Source organism: Drosophila busckii, unplaced genomic scaffold, assembly GCF_011750605.1.
Source record: "Drosophila busckii strain San Diego stock center, stock number 13000-0081.31 unplaced genomic scaffold, ASM1175060v1 hic_scaffold_53, whole genome shotgun sequence".
NCBI classification, from domain to species: Eukaryota; Metazoa; Arthropoda; class Insecta; order Diptera; family Drosophilidae; genus Drosophila; species Drosophila busckii.
In genome coordinates this window covers 22331-38737 of record NW_022872763.1, presented here as the reverse complement: position 1 = coordinate 38737, position 16407 = coordinate 22331, and the positions used below count along the sequence as shown (strand labels likewise).

The following is a 16407-nucleotide window of genomic DNA, read 5'->3' as shown; positions in this document are numbered from 1 at the left end:
ACAGAAGCTTTAAGCTTATCTAAATGCAAATTGTGCGCATTTGCAGCAACAGAAGCGTGCCAAGGGCGCTCAAGGTGGAGGTGGTGGTGGTGGCTCAACTGGATCTGGTGGCGGTCAGTGGTCATCTTGGTCGGAATGGTCCACCTGTTCGCGCAGCTGCGATGGCGGCATTATGCAACAAATGCGTCGTTGCAGCACCACCGGCACTTGCCGCGGCGAGAGCGCACGCTATCGCATCTGCAACATGCAACCGTGTCCGGAGCAGCAGGACTTCCGTGCCAATCAGTGTGCCGCCTACAACGATGTGCCCTACGACGGCACCCTGTACAAATGGACACCCCATTACGACTACGTCGAGCCCTGTGCGCTGACATGCAGGTAAGTTCCGCTTTGACTGCTGCTGCTGCTGCTTGCCTCATTTATTGTTGCATATTAAAGTGCAACACACACAATACTTTGGTTTGGCTTATGGCTGCACACTCATTATTCATCATGGCTTCCGCTATGGCTATAGGCTATGTTGCCGCTAGTGACAATAAAAAAAAAAGAGCTATCCCTTTTATGTATTTTCTTTTTATTTTCGCTGCTGGCGTAGGACGTTTTCGTATTTGCGGTTCAAATTAGTGGCAGCCATTTGGGTTTTTGTGGCATTTGCGGCACTGAGCTTTGCGGTTAATCCGTTTTGGGTTAGTTTTTATATTTTTGCATGTGTATTTATATATGCGAAAGGCTTTATAAATCATTTGCTAAGCGTTGAATTTGTGCAATTTAGCTGGCAAATGTATGGCCCGTCTGGCCAAAGAGATTTTCTCATGGCAACTGCAAATAAAGTGGCTAATAAAGTGGCATAAACGAGAAATGCCAGAGGTTATGCGAAAATAAACGTTGCTCTGTATGCAACGTAAAGATTAAACAAAGGCAAAGTGTTTTTAAGCTCAGCATTAAGAAGTTTATTTAAATAGAATTAGTTTTTGCAACCAAATGTAACGATTGATAATTAATAATCAATTAAATTGTTATTGGAAACTAATATAAAATGCAGGTAAAATATTTTCCATTTCTCATGAGAATAGGTTTGTTGCTAAGTTGAAATTTGAATTTTTATTATTTTTACAGAAGCAACTTAAATAAAGAATTGTCTTTTTGATTTTGAAAGCAGCTTAAACTCCTTGAATAATCGGCTCATTGTCAATATGCTTTTAACTAATCAGGCAGCCATTACCGAAGCATTTAACCAAGCATAACTAGTCATCAGCTATGACAACAACAACAACAAATACAACATATGTTGATAAGCATCTTTTATTTAATGTTTCACTTCACACACACACACACACCAGGGGCCACCCGGCGCATCTTACGGAGGACATCTCACCGGAATCGGCAGCTGGCGGAGTTGGTGAGCACTATGATGCGGAGCACTACGATGAGCAGAGTGTCATTGTGCAATTGTCGGCGCGGGTGCAGGATGGGACCCGTTGCCGCTCCGGCAGTTTGGATATGTGCATACAGGGCAAATGTCAGGTGAGCTTTAGCATATCGATGTAATCATAATGTTTAGCCAACGATATTGCACACACACACACATACACGTGTATGTGTGTATTTTCGTATGCGCGTGTGTGTGTCTGTTTTGGCTTGATAGCTTCCTTCCTGGGCCGTGGCTTGTGTGTGGGCCGAGCCTTCCACTTAGCTGCGCTGCCGAAACTGAGAGCAAAATGATAAATTACAACGACGTTGGCGGCGCAGGCAGCAAAAACAAAAGGCTGCAATATCAAACGTACTTACGTATGCATAATACATACAAACACACACACACACACCTATATACATATATGTAGATTGCATAACACATGCGCCTTTGTATCATTATGCTTGTGAGCATAAATAAATCATAAAGTTGGGCGGAGCTCTGGCTGCAGCGCTGGCGGGCAGGCAATCGACTCGGTTATGTTGCGGCTGCTACTCAAGTCAAAGGACAACTATTGAAACGCCAATAAAGCGTGCGCCTGCCTGCCTGCCTGCCTGTCTGTCTGTCTGTCTGACAGTCTTGGCACTTCACTTTATAGCTGCAATTTAATGCGTTGCAAAGTAACCTGTGAAATTTAGTCATAATGCCAGCGAGAGTTGATCGATGGCATTTAATATGCGCAAGTGCTTTTTGGCAAAGAGTTTGCCATAAATAGTTAACAAATGTACAATCTTACTAAGGTATAAATTTATTTAAATTTTTATTAATACACGAAAAAAATACGGCATAAATAGCCAGAAGTTAAGTTAGAATATAAATTCTCAAAATTTCTTAAGCCAAGTATCAAATACTTTTCCTTTTCAATCCCGAATATTCATAAATTCAACCTTAAGTAGATCTTGAGTATTGAATACTGGAGTATCGAACACTAGAGTATCGAATACTAGAGTATAAAATACAAGAGTATGGAATATTTTATCTTAATTGGAATAATACTTAAATAATCCTGGCTTAGATTAAGTTTAAAATACTTGATTTATTCGCACTTTGGTTTTTTCTGTGTAGCTGCGTACAACTTTTAAAGCTCAGCTCGCATGCAAAGAGGTTACATTATAGGAAAGTCATGGCTTTGGCTTGGCAGGCTTACAACTACAATAATGTCAGGCCAAGTTGGCGGCGACAGCGACAAAAAGCCGTAACACAGCAATAGTAATAACAACAAAAAAGCAGCAGAAACGTGGGCGCATTAAACGCCAGGCAACGCCTGCGAGGCTTCACTGTGTGTGCCAAACTCTTGCGCCGTGGTTTGTTTGACTTTCAGTTCAATTTGCTGCAAGTGTGTTTGTGTGTGTGTGTGTTGCCTGTTGGCGCCTTATCCGACTTTTGCCTAGTTTACGCTACGCTTTGCCGTTCTGGCAATGCTGCCAAATCGTCACCCCAATTTGTTGTAATAAACGCCAATATGTCATGCGGTTTACGTTGTTCTCTAGACATTGCGCGCCCTCGAGCTCTCCAGCTACAGCTCCAGCTACAGCTGCTTGCCCAACTGGCATAACAAGCTGCGGGCTTTGGGGAGCAGCAGCTGCCGCTAGCTTACATATGTCTAGGCTACATATATCTGTTGCAAATAAATCAAAAAGCAAGTTGCCAGTTTGCGGCTTTTAATGCCACCCGCGGGCTCTTGCTCCTGCCACTGTTTGTCTTTTGGTTTAAACACAAAAAGCAACAACCCACACACAAAAAGTGAAGCACCATTTTTTTGCTGCTTGATGCCTTTGACATGGGTAGAGCACTACTTAATGCGTTACAGTCTAGAATAAGTGGATTAGTCGAGCCGGAGAGCTGTCATTTAATATTAGCAAATTCCTGGAAGCTCAGCTTTGAAAATAAATGTAGCCATTAATGAGTCCGAATTTAATTTTAATTTCTACGAGTATTTCGTAATCTAATATCTAAATACAGTACACTGTAGTTCAATTTACACATAATATTTGTCCATTAATTATGCTGTTTACCAATCTTGGCGAGCAAGCAAACAAGGCCAGCCATTCAGTTAGCCAGCTTGATATTTTATTTCAAGGTAGAGCACATCAAACTATAAGTGCTGCACTAGCTGAGCTGACGACCCATATAACGTTCTAGTTGCCATAATTTAATACTTTGATGGCACTCGTGCTTACATGCATAGCACAAAGTTAAACAACATGCCACATAGTAATTCCTTAAATACACAACACATATTTTTTACAACATTTGTAGGACTCTCAATACAAATTGAGGCAAGTGGGCGCCCGCGGCCCCAATAGCCGCACAAGCATATTATTTATACATAGTAAGCACACACACACACACACACACACATAGATAGATACATCATAAGTAGATACAAGAAACGCCTGAGCTTATGCAACGAATTCTCATTGATTTCCATATTTTATTTATTACAGCTGCTTGTGCCCTGCCTTTACCTGTATGTGTGTGTTTGTGTGTGTGCGTGTCTGCTTGGGTGTGAGTGTTTGTCGATAGGTTACGATATGATACCGCTAACAGTTGATTTACACTTATTTACGTAGCATTTTTATACGTTTTGTTTTTGTTTGACATTCATACCCATTAACATTCTTCCTCTCTCCCTCTCTCTTCTTCCCATCCTTCCTATATTCTTTCCAAAGCGCGTAAAAAAGAAAACTGCAGTGATAAGCCAAACCCGGGAAGTCCAATTCATCCCAACATACCGATCACACGAACTATCTACTCGTGAGTACCAGCAACCAAGTTATGCCAAATATTAATTGATCTAAGGTATCCTTGCTGATTGGGAAACTATCGAACATATCCATCTATCTATATCTTTCAGCGCGTCGGCTGCGATTTGAAAATAGGCTCAACAAAGAAGATAGACGGCTGCGGCGTTTGCGGCGGCGATGGCAACTCCTGTTCACAACCGCTCTATTATTGGGAGCTGGCACCGATGTCGCAATGCTCTGTCACCTGCGGCGGCGGTAAGTCCTTAGAACCCCGCACATACACAGCCTAGTCCTTAGTGTAAATAAACAAGTGGAATATGTCAAGAACATTGCCTCAGGCACTGCCAACTGGCGTGCTATGTTGCCGTTTGTAATCCCTAGCCCGACTCTATGCCTGGCTGGATGTCTCATTGCCTGCAGCCAAAGAGAAATGCTGTCAAATTTTTTACGTGCTCCTCTTTTATATGTATATACAATGTATATGTAGCAGTGAGCTATTTGTCGTGCTCATTTATTTTCATTGAATTGGAATTTGTTTCGATTGAATGTTTGCATGGTAATCGAGTGGCAAGTTCCCTGCCCCACCCCCCGCCACAACAATTGTTGTTGAAAACTGTTTGGGCAATTGCTTAAAGTTTTCGCTAGCTAGCAAGCATGCATGATTAATAGTCCCGGCGAAATAATATATTTGGAGACTAAAGTTTCTCGATTAGCTTCACTTCTTCTCTACCCCACACCCAGCCCAACAGGCCAACCAACAAATTGCGACTTTGTTAGTCAGCCTAAGGTTAACTCGTATTTCTTTGGCACGGTCTCATAAATTGGCTTGCATGCCAACGAACGAATAGACTTGTGCCGTCTTTTTAGCCAAACTTGCAAAGTATGTATGCGTAACATGATGAGCTGCCACATGACTTAGCAACTTGCCTCAAAAGCTACTTAACTAGTGGCATAACTGAAACGGAGCTTCATTAGCTAATTGTGGCGCGGCTTATGACAGACAGACACATGCAGTTGAAGCTTGTGTAGCTTGACGCAAATCAGCGTGATTGTCGTTTAATTAAATGTTTTCAACTCTGTTTGTAAACACTTGACAAAGCCATAAGTTTTAATAAGCGTGTACTTAACTTACAAAGTTTCTTTTAAAGGGACGTCACTGCGAGTTGGTAGCTAATTTGTTAACATTAGCCTGCTGTCGACATAAAATATGCATAGGCACTTTACTACTACTACCACAAATTCAATTAATAATGAATGCGGTGGGCCGCGCTCAGAGCCAAAGCCAAAGCACATTCAACAAAAATATGAATGGTAATTAATCTTAAAACGAAAAAATCGATTCAAACTGGAATTTTAAGACGACACACATAGCACAGTAGCATATTTTGTATAGCACGCAAAACTTGATGACGGCGTTAAAGCAAAAGAAATGAGAAACAAACAAACATTAACTAGCACACGGGTCTCTCCCTCTCTAATGTCCTTGAATACTGTTGCAAGCCTTTGGTGTTGGTTCTGTGTCGACTTTGAGCTCGGGCTACAATCAACTGGCCTCATGCATTTTTAATCAACTTTTACGCCAGCTTTTTCGGCCATTAGGCCATCAAAAATTCGTGTAGGAGAAATTGGTTTTGATGCCTTGATGTGTGTGTCGAGCGCTCGCTCAAGCCAAAACAAATAGCAAAATGGCTGTTGACTTGAACATTAGAGCAATGGCCAAAATGTGCTTCATACTTTTGTTTTTCAGTTTTAATTGCAATATCGTTTAATCGACGTAGGCGTTGCCTCCCATTTGGATCCTACGCTGCTTTAATTACATTTCAGTGTTTTAGACTTGCGTAACTTGTGTCACTAAAATGTCAAGTGCGCGTGCTGAACTCAACTGAACTTCTTGGCTGTAGCCTTTAGCAATGCATGTGGGTGTTGCTTTGATATTATATTTGATGTTATACTTATCAACGTCAGCGGCAAGCAGCTCCACATAATTCCACAAATTTCAGCTAATCAATTATTTCGAATTATAGATGTTTGGCTCATGGGCAACGCCCCGTCAATATGCGAGTGCATACGTGATGTGGTTAAAATTGGCTGTGAGCAGCTTGTTAACAATCATGTGTGTGTGTGTGTGTGTGTTTGTGTCTGTCTAATGGACACCTGGATATGCTGGCCCAAATCGCAGGCTTTTAAATCTAGGTTGACAAGTTAGCACAGAGCGTAGAAAATTGGATATCGAAAAGCAATTTTTAAAATTAGAGCATAAATATTAACCTTTTGCCAAGCTGAGTAAACACTTTATTAAAGTTCAGTTCGACTGCACTTAATATCAATTTAAGCATTGTTCGAAGTTCATGCTAAGCATAAGCATTTTGCCCTGCGCCATAAATTCTCATCAATATTAACGATAATGCAAACTGACATAGCTTCCAGTGCTTAATATTGACAACATGCTGGAAGCACTGAGCTTGCTAAATCCACTGTTGACCTCATGATGCCAGCAACCAGCCACCAGCCACCATTCAGCAGCTACCAGCAGCTTCACCCTTGGCCTGACAGCAGAAAAAACTACTCTATACTATATACATACATATGTGAGCTTTAGCTTTAGCTCTGCTATCAATGAAGCCCGTGGAACATGTTGTCGAATTTCTCTATCCCGCTCAGTCGCTTTTATTCTTACAACAATTGACATAAATGCCAAGAGAGGATATTACCAATTGCCTTAAGCCAATTGTGTCATGAATACGCAGCTGACGTCCCTAGGAGCGTGCGGGCTTTTGAGGATAAAGATGACATTGCACACAATGAAGCTTATAAACGAAATTCAATAGCTGAAAATCGGCGTAGCAGCTGTGAGCTGAGCTGTGAGTTGCAAGCACTGAGCTGAGAATTTGTGCGCTCTCATATTTTGCACTGAATGTGCATTGGCTAGAGCTCTGGCCAGCTACTACTATTTTTCAAACTGACAGATCGTTATGGCATTATGCATTGTCTGACTGTTTGGCTGTCTGCTATCCACACGCTTTATCTACACACTCTGAGCCTGCGTCTGTCTCTGTATTTGTGCTGCCAATTTCCGTTTGTGCCTTTGCTGCTGCACCCAAAAAAGACAAAAAAAAAAACTCAAAGTCAGTTGCAGCTTCAGGTCTCCCGTTGCCATTTGGCTTAGCACACAGGCTCCATCTGTTTCTTCGTTGCCATTTAACCCATTTAGTGCCACCGAGTTCAAAGTGAATTAAATACCGAACTTTATGGCAACTTTTAAAAATTGTTTGTTTTTTGTCTGCGTTTGTGTTTGCTGCAAATAAAAAGAGCGAGCTCAACTTTGTGAGTTGAGGTAGAAAATTGCAAGCAGAAGCAAATAAATGCATTTGTTGAGCTTAAAACGCTTGGCGCTTATTATTTCTGACAGTTCTTTTGGAGTTATGAAATATTTGTCTATGACGCTGCCCAACAATGAAAATGTTTCTGGCTCAAAAGCAGCTGAATCTTCTGAATTTTGACCGGTTTATTACAAAAATTACGATAAAAATTATATCTCGTTTAGCTAGCTTTTGAGTTTTGAAGATATAGTGGTTTCTATTGTATTTTATAGTCAAAAGTTTCAGTTTGGGTAAAATTTATTTTGTAGTTTTTTCGCTTCTTTTTGTCATTATTGTTGTTAACATATATATAATTATTATTAAGCGATTAATCCCTTTAAATAAAAAAAACCAATAACCATTGTTTATTACTGAAACTAGAGCTAGCACAATTATTTCCCAAAATAAGTTAACTCATGAAATAAAGGAACAAACAGAATAATTTGTTGGGCAGTGTTAATACAGGTTACGTTATTTTATATATTTATTTATTTAATTAGAACAGTCGACGGTAAATGAAATTGATTAGAAAATTTATTAAAAATTAATTAAAATAAGTATTTTAAAGCTTTCTTTGTATATTTGATAGAAAAAGAAAAAAAAATATATTTGACTCTTATATATAGTGGAAGAGTTAGACAAGCTAAATCAGATTAAGAAAGTCCGAATCAGATCTGTGTTAATGTTAGTTATAAATAGTTAGACTTTAAATAGAATTTTAGAATGTAGCAATTGTTTATCATTTGGGTCTCGGGGTAAACCTAAGTTGTGTTCGATTTGAGCCTTACACGTTGCTTAAGGGTTAAGTCCTTAACGTTCCTGGCGGCGACTGCTAAACGTGCTGCCGCCGTGTCCGTGACTGTCTTAAGTGCCTAAGTGACATTAAAGTTGCAACACAACGTACATGCCCCAGACTCCTGCCCCGCTATTCCCACTGACTTTTATTGATTTTAAACTGCAGCAGGCAGCAGCAGCAGCAGCAGCTACGGCGCTTAGTCAGGAGCGGGGAGTGAGCGGAGGCTACGTTTGTCTGGCTGAAAATGCCATTTCCAATTTGACTTTACCATAGTTGTACTAACGTTAACTTCGCCTTTTTTCTATTTTATTTTTTCTTTTTTCTGCTGCGCTTTAGGTTACAAAATGTCTAATCCTGTGTGCAGGAATCGTCTGACTGGCGCTGATGTCGATTTGACGCTCTGCAGCCAAGCTAATCGCCCGGAGTCGTCGGTGGTGCCATGTAATACACACAGCTGTCCACCGCGGTAAGTAAAACGCTGCATGACAGCACCACCCAACCACCCATCCCCTACCAGACAGTTGGAGTTGGGCCCACCTGCTCGGCTATCAATTTAAATGGCATTGGTTATCGTGCGCACGTTTTGATTGCCTACACCCCCCAGCCCCAACTCTATTATCGCCCCGTTGCACGACTCTGATGCTGAAGCTAAAGCTGACTCTGACTATGATGCTGAGTCTGGCTTCGGGGGCTTGCCGCACTTATTTATCGTTTTGTGACACTTGGGAGCGGGAGCAAAGGCGAAACTGAAAACTTTTGCGCCAAAATTTTGTGCATCTCTCGCGCGCCCAAGCTCCTCAAATTCTAATCTCCGTTCAGTGTGCGGTTGTCCATTGTCGGTTTTTGGTTTTCCTTCCGCCCTCAAGCTGCTTTGCTTACTTGCTTGTCTTGTTTATTTGTATTGCTCTTTGCTTGCTCCGTTCCGTTCCGTTCTGTCTGTTTATTGCTGTTAGCGGCTTTGGGACCGCCATTGAGTGCGACATCAATTATAGCCTCTGATTTTAGCTGTCTTGAGGTTTCTACTCCGTTTACTGCAACATTGGGGATTTGCTAATAGTTGCTGTTTGGCAGCCAATTTCAGTCCTGATGACAAATCAAATGCAGACAGCATTAGCCTAAAGCGCTTCTTCGCTTATTTATTCAAGTCTAAGCAGGCAGCATTAAATGAAATGCACTTTAGTGTACAACTCATTTCAAATATGAACGGAAGGGGGAGGGCCCAACAATTTAGACGAACTAATTTAGCAAACGCCAACACTTTTTTGAAACCACTTGTCCGCCTACTTTTCCGCAGTTGGATCACCGACGATTGGAGCACTTGCAGTCGACTTTGTGGCCATGGCTATCGCGAGCGCATGGTTGTCTGTGCGGAGGAGACCAACGGCATTAAAACGAGGGTAAGTGCAACAAAAAAGAACCGAAAGGAATAACCGAAAGTGGCTATTACCGTAGCTCAGCGCTCTGGGGCGCCGCCACAGTTAAACGTTGCTAATTTTGTCAGTTATGCTTCTTTTTGCTGTTGGACTGGACTGACTCTCTCTAGACTCGTCAGACATATTATTACCATGTTTTCTCACACTTTTTGTTCGCTCGTTTCGTAACAGGTTGCAGATATTATGTGCCGCACACCAAAGCCGCCAACACAGGAGACCTGCATTATCGAGGAGTGTCCGCACTGGGAGGTGGAGGACTGGACTGGCGTAAGTACTCGAAGCACCAACAACGTAACAAACCAAGCCAACTAACAGCTCGTGTAATAATCATGCACTTTGGCTACCAACTACCGACGTAGCTGTTGATGTTTAAAGTAGCAGCAGCAGCTATTCGAGGGCGAAGACGTTGACGAGGTCATGTCTGGCCACAGTGTATATTTAGCTAAATGTGTGGACTTGCCACTTGGTTGCATATACTCTAAGTACTTTAGAGCTTGGGCGGTTCTAAATAGTCATAGTCATTTAATTGCATTCGAGGCATTGCTTTTAGTTGAGATTAATTTTTAGTTAAAACTAAAATTCGCATGAATTTATTTCAACAAATCGACACATTTCGAGATGAGCGTGCTTACGCTTTAAACAATTTTAAGAATATAAATACATTTAAATTTATACATAACTATACGTGAATATCATTATAATATTTTAACATATAATGTGTTATTAATTTAGTGCAACTCTGCATCGAATTCTCAAATTTGTTTCTCGATAATGCGTCGATATGTAAAGTAAATTGAATTTTTGATTTAGTTTGTGTTTAAGCCTTAAGTGTATTTAAAATTCGTATGTTAGCCATGCTTTAGTCTTTTGCTATTTTTCTGCAACTTACTTTGCTTGCTGGCTTGTAATAAGCCGATAGACTCGACTCAAGACTCAACACACACACACACACTCTCATATTATATTGGGAACTGAACAATGGCAGGCGCTTAACGTGGCCCGTTCCCGTCGCTGGTGCTGGTCATAGCCCATACAACTTAATCAACTTGGCGGCCGTCTGCTGCTTAACTGAAGTTTGTCTGGCCGCAAGTTTCTCATGCCAAATCCGACTTCAGTTCGCTGCTGTTCACTTAAAGTGCAACTTTATTAATGGCTGCCTTTGGTTTAGCTATGTGTGAGAATTAAAACGGGGTGAGGGCTGTAGCTCAACAGAACTGGGACTTGAGTTTTGGGAGTTAAGCAGCTTGCTCGCTTGCTGCTGCTTGTGGTGTCAAGTTTATGTGCTGCTTAATTGAATTGTCTTGAGTTGGGAAATGCAGTTCAGCGGATGTTACTCAATGATACTTAAAAAAGTTCAGCACGGGTTTCGTTTTTTAGGCTGCGCTGCTACTTTTATTACTTTTGATATAAAGTGAATAACAATGTTTTAAACTGATGAACTGCAGCCTATTAGCAACTTTTGCGTGGCGCAAACTTTTGGGCTTAAGCTGGCGCTTGCGCTGCCGCTGCCAAAAAAAAACCTTTTATTCGCTTTTTGTGCTTAAAGCGTGTGGGAATTTTATGTTTTTGCACATTAATAAAATAAGTATATGCCGCAGAAATTAAGCGCCATTAAAATGTGCATAAAAGCGTGTTGCGGGCAGCGGCAAGTGACTTACGCATGAAATGCAAATAATAAAAAATAAGCAGAGACTGAAACAGGACGGCGTGAGCAAATAAACATTGGAGGGGACGACGTTACACATACGCCGCGTGTGACTGACAAACGCAAACAATATGAAAATTTGCATTTGTATGCGTGAGCGCGTGCACGTGCTGAGCCACGTCTTTAGCGCTTTTTGTTTCACCAACGTCAATGGCAACGCCACTTTCCACTTTCACTTGAAACTTTTCACGACAGCACTTCGTCAACGGCATACCCAAGCCCAAGCTCGACATCATCTTTTGTGCAAACAAATGAATTTTTATTGCCTTCCCTCATGGCAGCGAGTTGAACATATTGCGATAATTTATAATGCTTATGCTCTCCACTCCCCACTTAGTGCTCCGTCTCCTGCGGCCAAGGCATTCAGATGCGGGGCGTCGAGTGCAAATCGACAGATGGCAGCCTGAGCGCCAAATGCGATCCGCTCACCAAGCCTGGCAGCATGCAGCAGTGCTCCACGGGCATTCACTGCGATGGCGGCGGCGGCGGTGGCAGCAGCAGTCATAACAAAGGCGGCGGCACCATCATTGTGGGCAGCAGTCGCGCCCTGAATGAGGTAAGCAGTCAGTCAGTCAGTCGTCTGTGTGTCAAAGCTACAGCTTAAATGTAATACTCTGCTTTTGAATCCCTTAGCAGCGTTCGCAGCATAGGCGCATGGACAGCTCTGACCTTGACGAGGACGAGGAGGATGATGATGCGGATGAGGAAGTTGAAGATGTCGATGATATGGAGTCGGGTCAGGACACAGACGATGGCGAAGGCTTGTCCTATGCGGATCAGCCCTTGCGCTATGCGCATCACACGCAATCGCGACTGCATCACGAGACTCCCGAAGAGCCACGCACCATGCGCTTAATGAGCGGCAGCTCCAGCAAAAATTACAATACCAACAATCGTGGCAACGGCGGCACGGATTTGCCATCACTGGATCCCACGTAAGTTGATAATTTGAATAAATATGATTATAGTATTTATATAAATAAACAAGCTTACCCGGTGGATATCAGTTTTCCGATATTATATATATCATATACCCAGAAGCTTTTTTTAGTACAAACAGGAATCCAAAAATTTGTCGGATTGCTTTAATATATATTATATATTAGTGTGTATTAATCTTTGAAGGACCCATTGTCGCCTAATCGTTAATTCAGAAACAATCCACCATTGCCTCGATTTCAAATTGGTGTGAATATTTAAATTTGGTCGTCTGACTGTTTTACACATTACTGAGCTATTAATGGTGATTAGATTAGGAGTAACTGGGAGGAGCCCGCAGCTCACTTAAGATTTGGCATAATATCTTCCCACATAAATCCTATTGAAACATTTGGTTGCGTAAACATTTCGCTAAACACGAAGTTTATTTTATTCGTTCAAAGTATCAGTTTAATTGCTTTATAGAGCAATGTAAATTGAACTGCCCAGCAATATTTTAGCACTGGCAATTAGGAATCTTTAAACTTAAACAATTTCAATTTCATAATAATATCCAGAATCATGCCACTTTTACATAGTCTAATTATCGAGCACGTTTGCTTACAGTTGTAGCCACGTGAGACACACTTGACATAATATATTCATTTGTGCTTTGAAAGCTCAACATTTGCGTACTCTTCCAATCTTCATAGTAGTTTTTTGCCTCATTAGGCCTGCTATTCTTGCAACTTGCAACTTATCCTTGGGATTACAAGAGTCCATACTAGACTCACATAACACTTATACGAAATAAGAAGACTGTCTATGTTGCCTTGCATGCGCCCATCATATGTCTTGAGTCAGTGTCACTATTCCTTAAAATTAAGGCTATTTAGACCGAGCTAGTGCCTTGATAGTTTGTGCCATATTCGTGTTTATGTCTCGAGTAGCTTGTAAGTACAGTAAAGTGCGCCTAATGACAATTAAAGTGCTGCCTTTTAACGAGGCGCCTTATTCTGTTTGTTGTGGTTGTTGTTAGTCATTGAAGATAATGTTTATTGGAAAGCGATAAAGTAGCCGCGATAAGCTGTCCAGCTTGGGATTGAGGGCAAATATGTACACCGACTTTAATTAGCCAACGATAGAGCGTAAAACACATCTAATGAAACCTCTGGCAATGCGTACAAATCAAATGCTTTTAACTGTTAATTGGTATATGGGGAATATATAATATAATATGATTGTGTGTGTGTGTGTGTGCCAAAATAATAAATTACCGGCACTGATTGGGGCAACTGCTCACACTCGGCTCTATCTTTGTTATTTATATGACTGTATATAGAAGGAAATTAGTCTGTGTAAACATCAGCGGCGTGTTGGGGGATGTCACAAAGTGGGGATGGAGAATTGGCGGGTGCACATTTCCGTTGGCAGCACAAAAAAAAAGTCGAAATTTCTATCGAATTTGAGGAAATGACATGCTTCAAGAGTTGATAACTTAAGTGGAGTTAATACGTGTACTTAGTTAAAGAATTGGAGCAGTAAATGGCAATGAGTCATGTGGCTGGCATTTGAGAGAGGGAAGGGATTTATTAATACTTCACTTGGGAGCTTTGGGTGAACTCCAGCGGACTCTGCGCTGTCTGTTTCGCACTAATCCATGTTAACCCATGTTGCTTGGTTAGTTCTTGATGGACTGTTTGCTTCTAGTATTCTAACTCTTCGGGTTGCAGTCAAGTGCCTTCCTTACTTATTGTTAGGCTGGCTGCTTTCTAAGAGCTTGCTGATTCCACGTCGGCAGCTAGAGAGGTGGCCAGTAAAGAGAATGCAACGGAATTGTCTTTTTGAATGCCAACTTTTTTTGGTTTGTGTATTTTCGGAACTCTTTTAGTTCATTGCATGTACAACATTAATTATAGTTAGATCTTTAGATGTGGCCAAATCATTTGTCCTTTAGTTCTGCACGCTCATAGCCAAAGTATCGCCACTAACACTGGCGATACTCTCACCACCGCCACCACCACTTGAGCTCGTGTGTTGCTTCTCTCTTATGCCCAGCCAAGGTAAACGTCGCTCCAGCTCCAGCCTATACTTTGGATGACTTGTCGCATACACCCAGGGATCCAAGCAAGAGACACTCTTGCACGCCAGCATGGGCAGCATGGAAATGAAGGGCGTGATGAGCTGCTGCTCGCCAAAGCAGCCAATCAAAGCCACCACCGAGTAGGGAGTCCAGGCCAAGACAAACAGCATGTAGATAATCAATGCTGCTTTGGCAATGCGCAGCTCCACGCTCATGGAGTCCGTGTTGGCATTTGCCGCCAGCGATTTGACGTTCATCTTTTGAGCCTGGGCGGCCAGCATGCGCTCATGCGAGCGCACATGCGAGAAGAGCTTGTAGTAGGAGCAGAGTATCATGACCATGGGTATGGCATACGACCAAACGAATATGGTGCGCACAAACAAACGATTGTCGTCCGTATTGGTCAGATAGTCAAAGGTGCAGGTGGTCAAAAATCCCTCTAAAAGTTCAAAAAAAATGAATAGAAAATTGATTTTTGGCTTGTGAGCTTACCAGGCTGATAACGTCCCCATATTTGAAATAGCGGCAGCACTGAAAAAGGCGTGGCCCATAGCCAGGTGAATATAATGCACATAATAATCTGTCCATAGCTCAGGCGTCCATCAATGGGATTCGATATGGTCTTGTAGCGATCGAAGGCTATGAAGGCGTTAGTTATAGCAGCGCCCATGCCCGAGATGCCGCCATTTAGCGCATAAATATCGCAGCCAAGCTCACCGCCCACAATATAACCCAGAGCGCCATTGAGCAAATAATGCGGCATATTGGTGCACATAAACAAATCGAAGATGGCCAGATTAAGTATCAATAGATTCGAAGGTGTGCGCAGCGATTTGGAACTAAACACACAAATTTAATTGAGCTTTTCATTCTGCTGATTGCCACTTACGTTGAAAATATCCAGAGCACCAAGCCATTGCCGAATAGATTCAAACACATGAGCACACAGAACGCTATATAGATGCCAGCTTTATAGTAAATGGGCGGTGCACGAAATCCGCGCCAATGCGCGTGTACCATGTGCTGAAACTCGAGCGGATAGTCCTGGCCCAAGTAGACCACAGGTCCAGCACTTGCATCGTTGCTTTCATTTAAAAAACTTGCGTACGGCTGCGGTCCGCTGAGATACATTTTCGTTTGTCCGCCTCTCTCTATATGAACATGCTTTCTAGTTAAGTCGCCGCTTCGGGCTGACCTCTGCCACTGTGGCTGGCCAAGTTTTTATACTGCTCACTGCAATTTAATTAAGGTGATTAATAGTGTCTTCAAGTGCACATACCAAGTGCGGATTAGCTGGCCTAAGCCCCAGTGTCTTAGACATTTTTGTGTGCGGCTCAAGTTACGGCATGACGCGTGGCCGATGAGCAAATAAATTCTCATAGTACGAATCTAGACTAATATAATAAGAAATATATAAATGAATAATTCATTTAGTGAGTTCAATAAACATGAAAGTCAAATGGGTTTAGCTTCAGGTTCTATTTAAATTCAATTGACATATATTGGAATATATATATTTTTTTCCAAGGAATTATTTTGCTGCTGAACAGAGAACTTCTATGAATTTCTATTTCCATGGAATGCATTGAATCCTTTGAATAAATATTACTTATTTTAAACTTTAATTCTCACCTAGACATAACTCACGTTGAATTGCTAGCTTCCGCCTTAATGGCATATAACTCCTCGCATATTTCACCATCAGTTTGCAGTTGTGTGGTCTTGAGCCCTCGCGCAATCACTCGAGCATTGACCTAAGCAAACAGCGCAGTAGAAGGTTTTGCTAGGCGGCTCATTGCTTATGGCTCTCAAGCACTTCGAGGAGAGCCAACAAACTGCCGCTTTTTATTTGGCTCAAAAAAGTCATTCCATATGTATGTATTGTATATTGTATA

At 41.8% G+C, this 16407-nt stretch overlaps 2 protein-coding genes across 2 annotated transcripts in view; one reads left to right on the top strand and one right to left on the bottom strand.

The window, feature by feature from the left end:
* LOC108596026 (protein madd-4) overlaps positions 1 to 16407 on the top strand; it is a 55265-nt gene that overhangs the window by 21373 nt on the left and 17485 nt on the right. Inside the window, 8 exon segments of the mRNA XM_033294856.1 lie at positions 47 to 378; positions 1341 to 1524; positions 4329 to 4473; positions 8710 to 8839; positions 9668 to 9770; positions 9978 to 10073; positions 11849 to 12067; positions 12148 to 12446. Coding sequence (XP_033150747.1) covers positions 47 to 378; positions 1341 to 1524; positions 4329 to 4473; positions 8710 to 8839; positions 9668 to 9770; positions 9978 to 10073; positions 11849 to 12067; positions 12148 to 12446 — 1508 coding nt within the window.
* On the bottom strand, positions 14273 to 15694 carry LOC108607801 (opsin Rh5). Its single transcript, XM_017998840.2, has 3 exons — positions 15402 to 15694; positions 15005 to 15351; positions 14273 to 14951 (listed from the first exon to the last, which is right to left on the bottom strand). Exons 1-3 carry the CDS (start codon positions 15641 to 15643, stop codon positions 14383 to 14385), a joined length of 1158 nt encoding a protein of 385 aa, XP_017854329.1. The 5' UTR covers positions 15644 to 15694; the 3' UTR covers positions 14273 to 14382.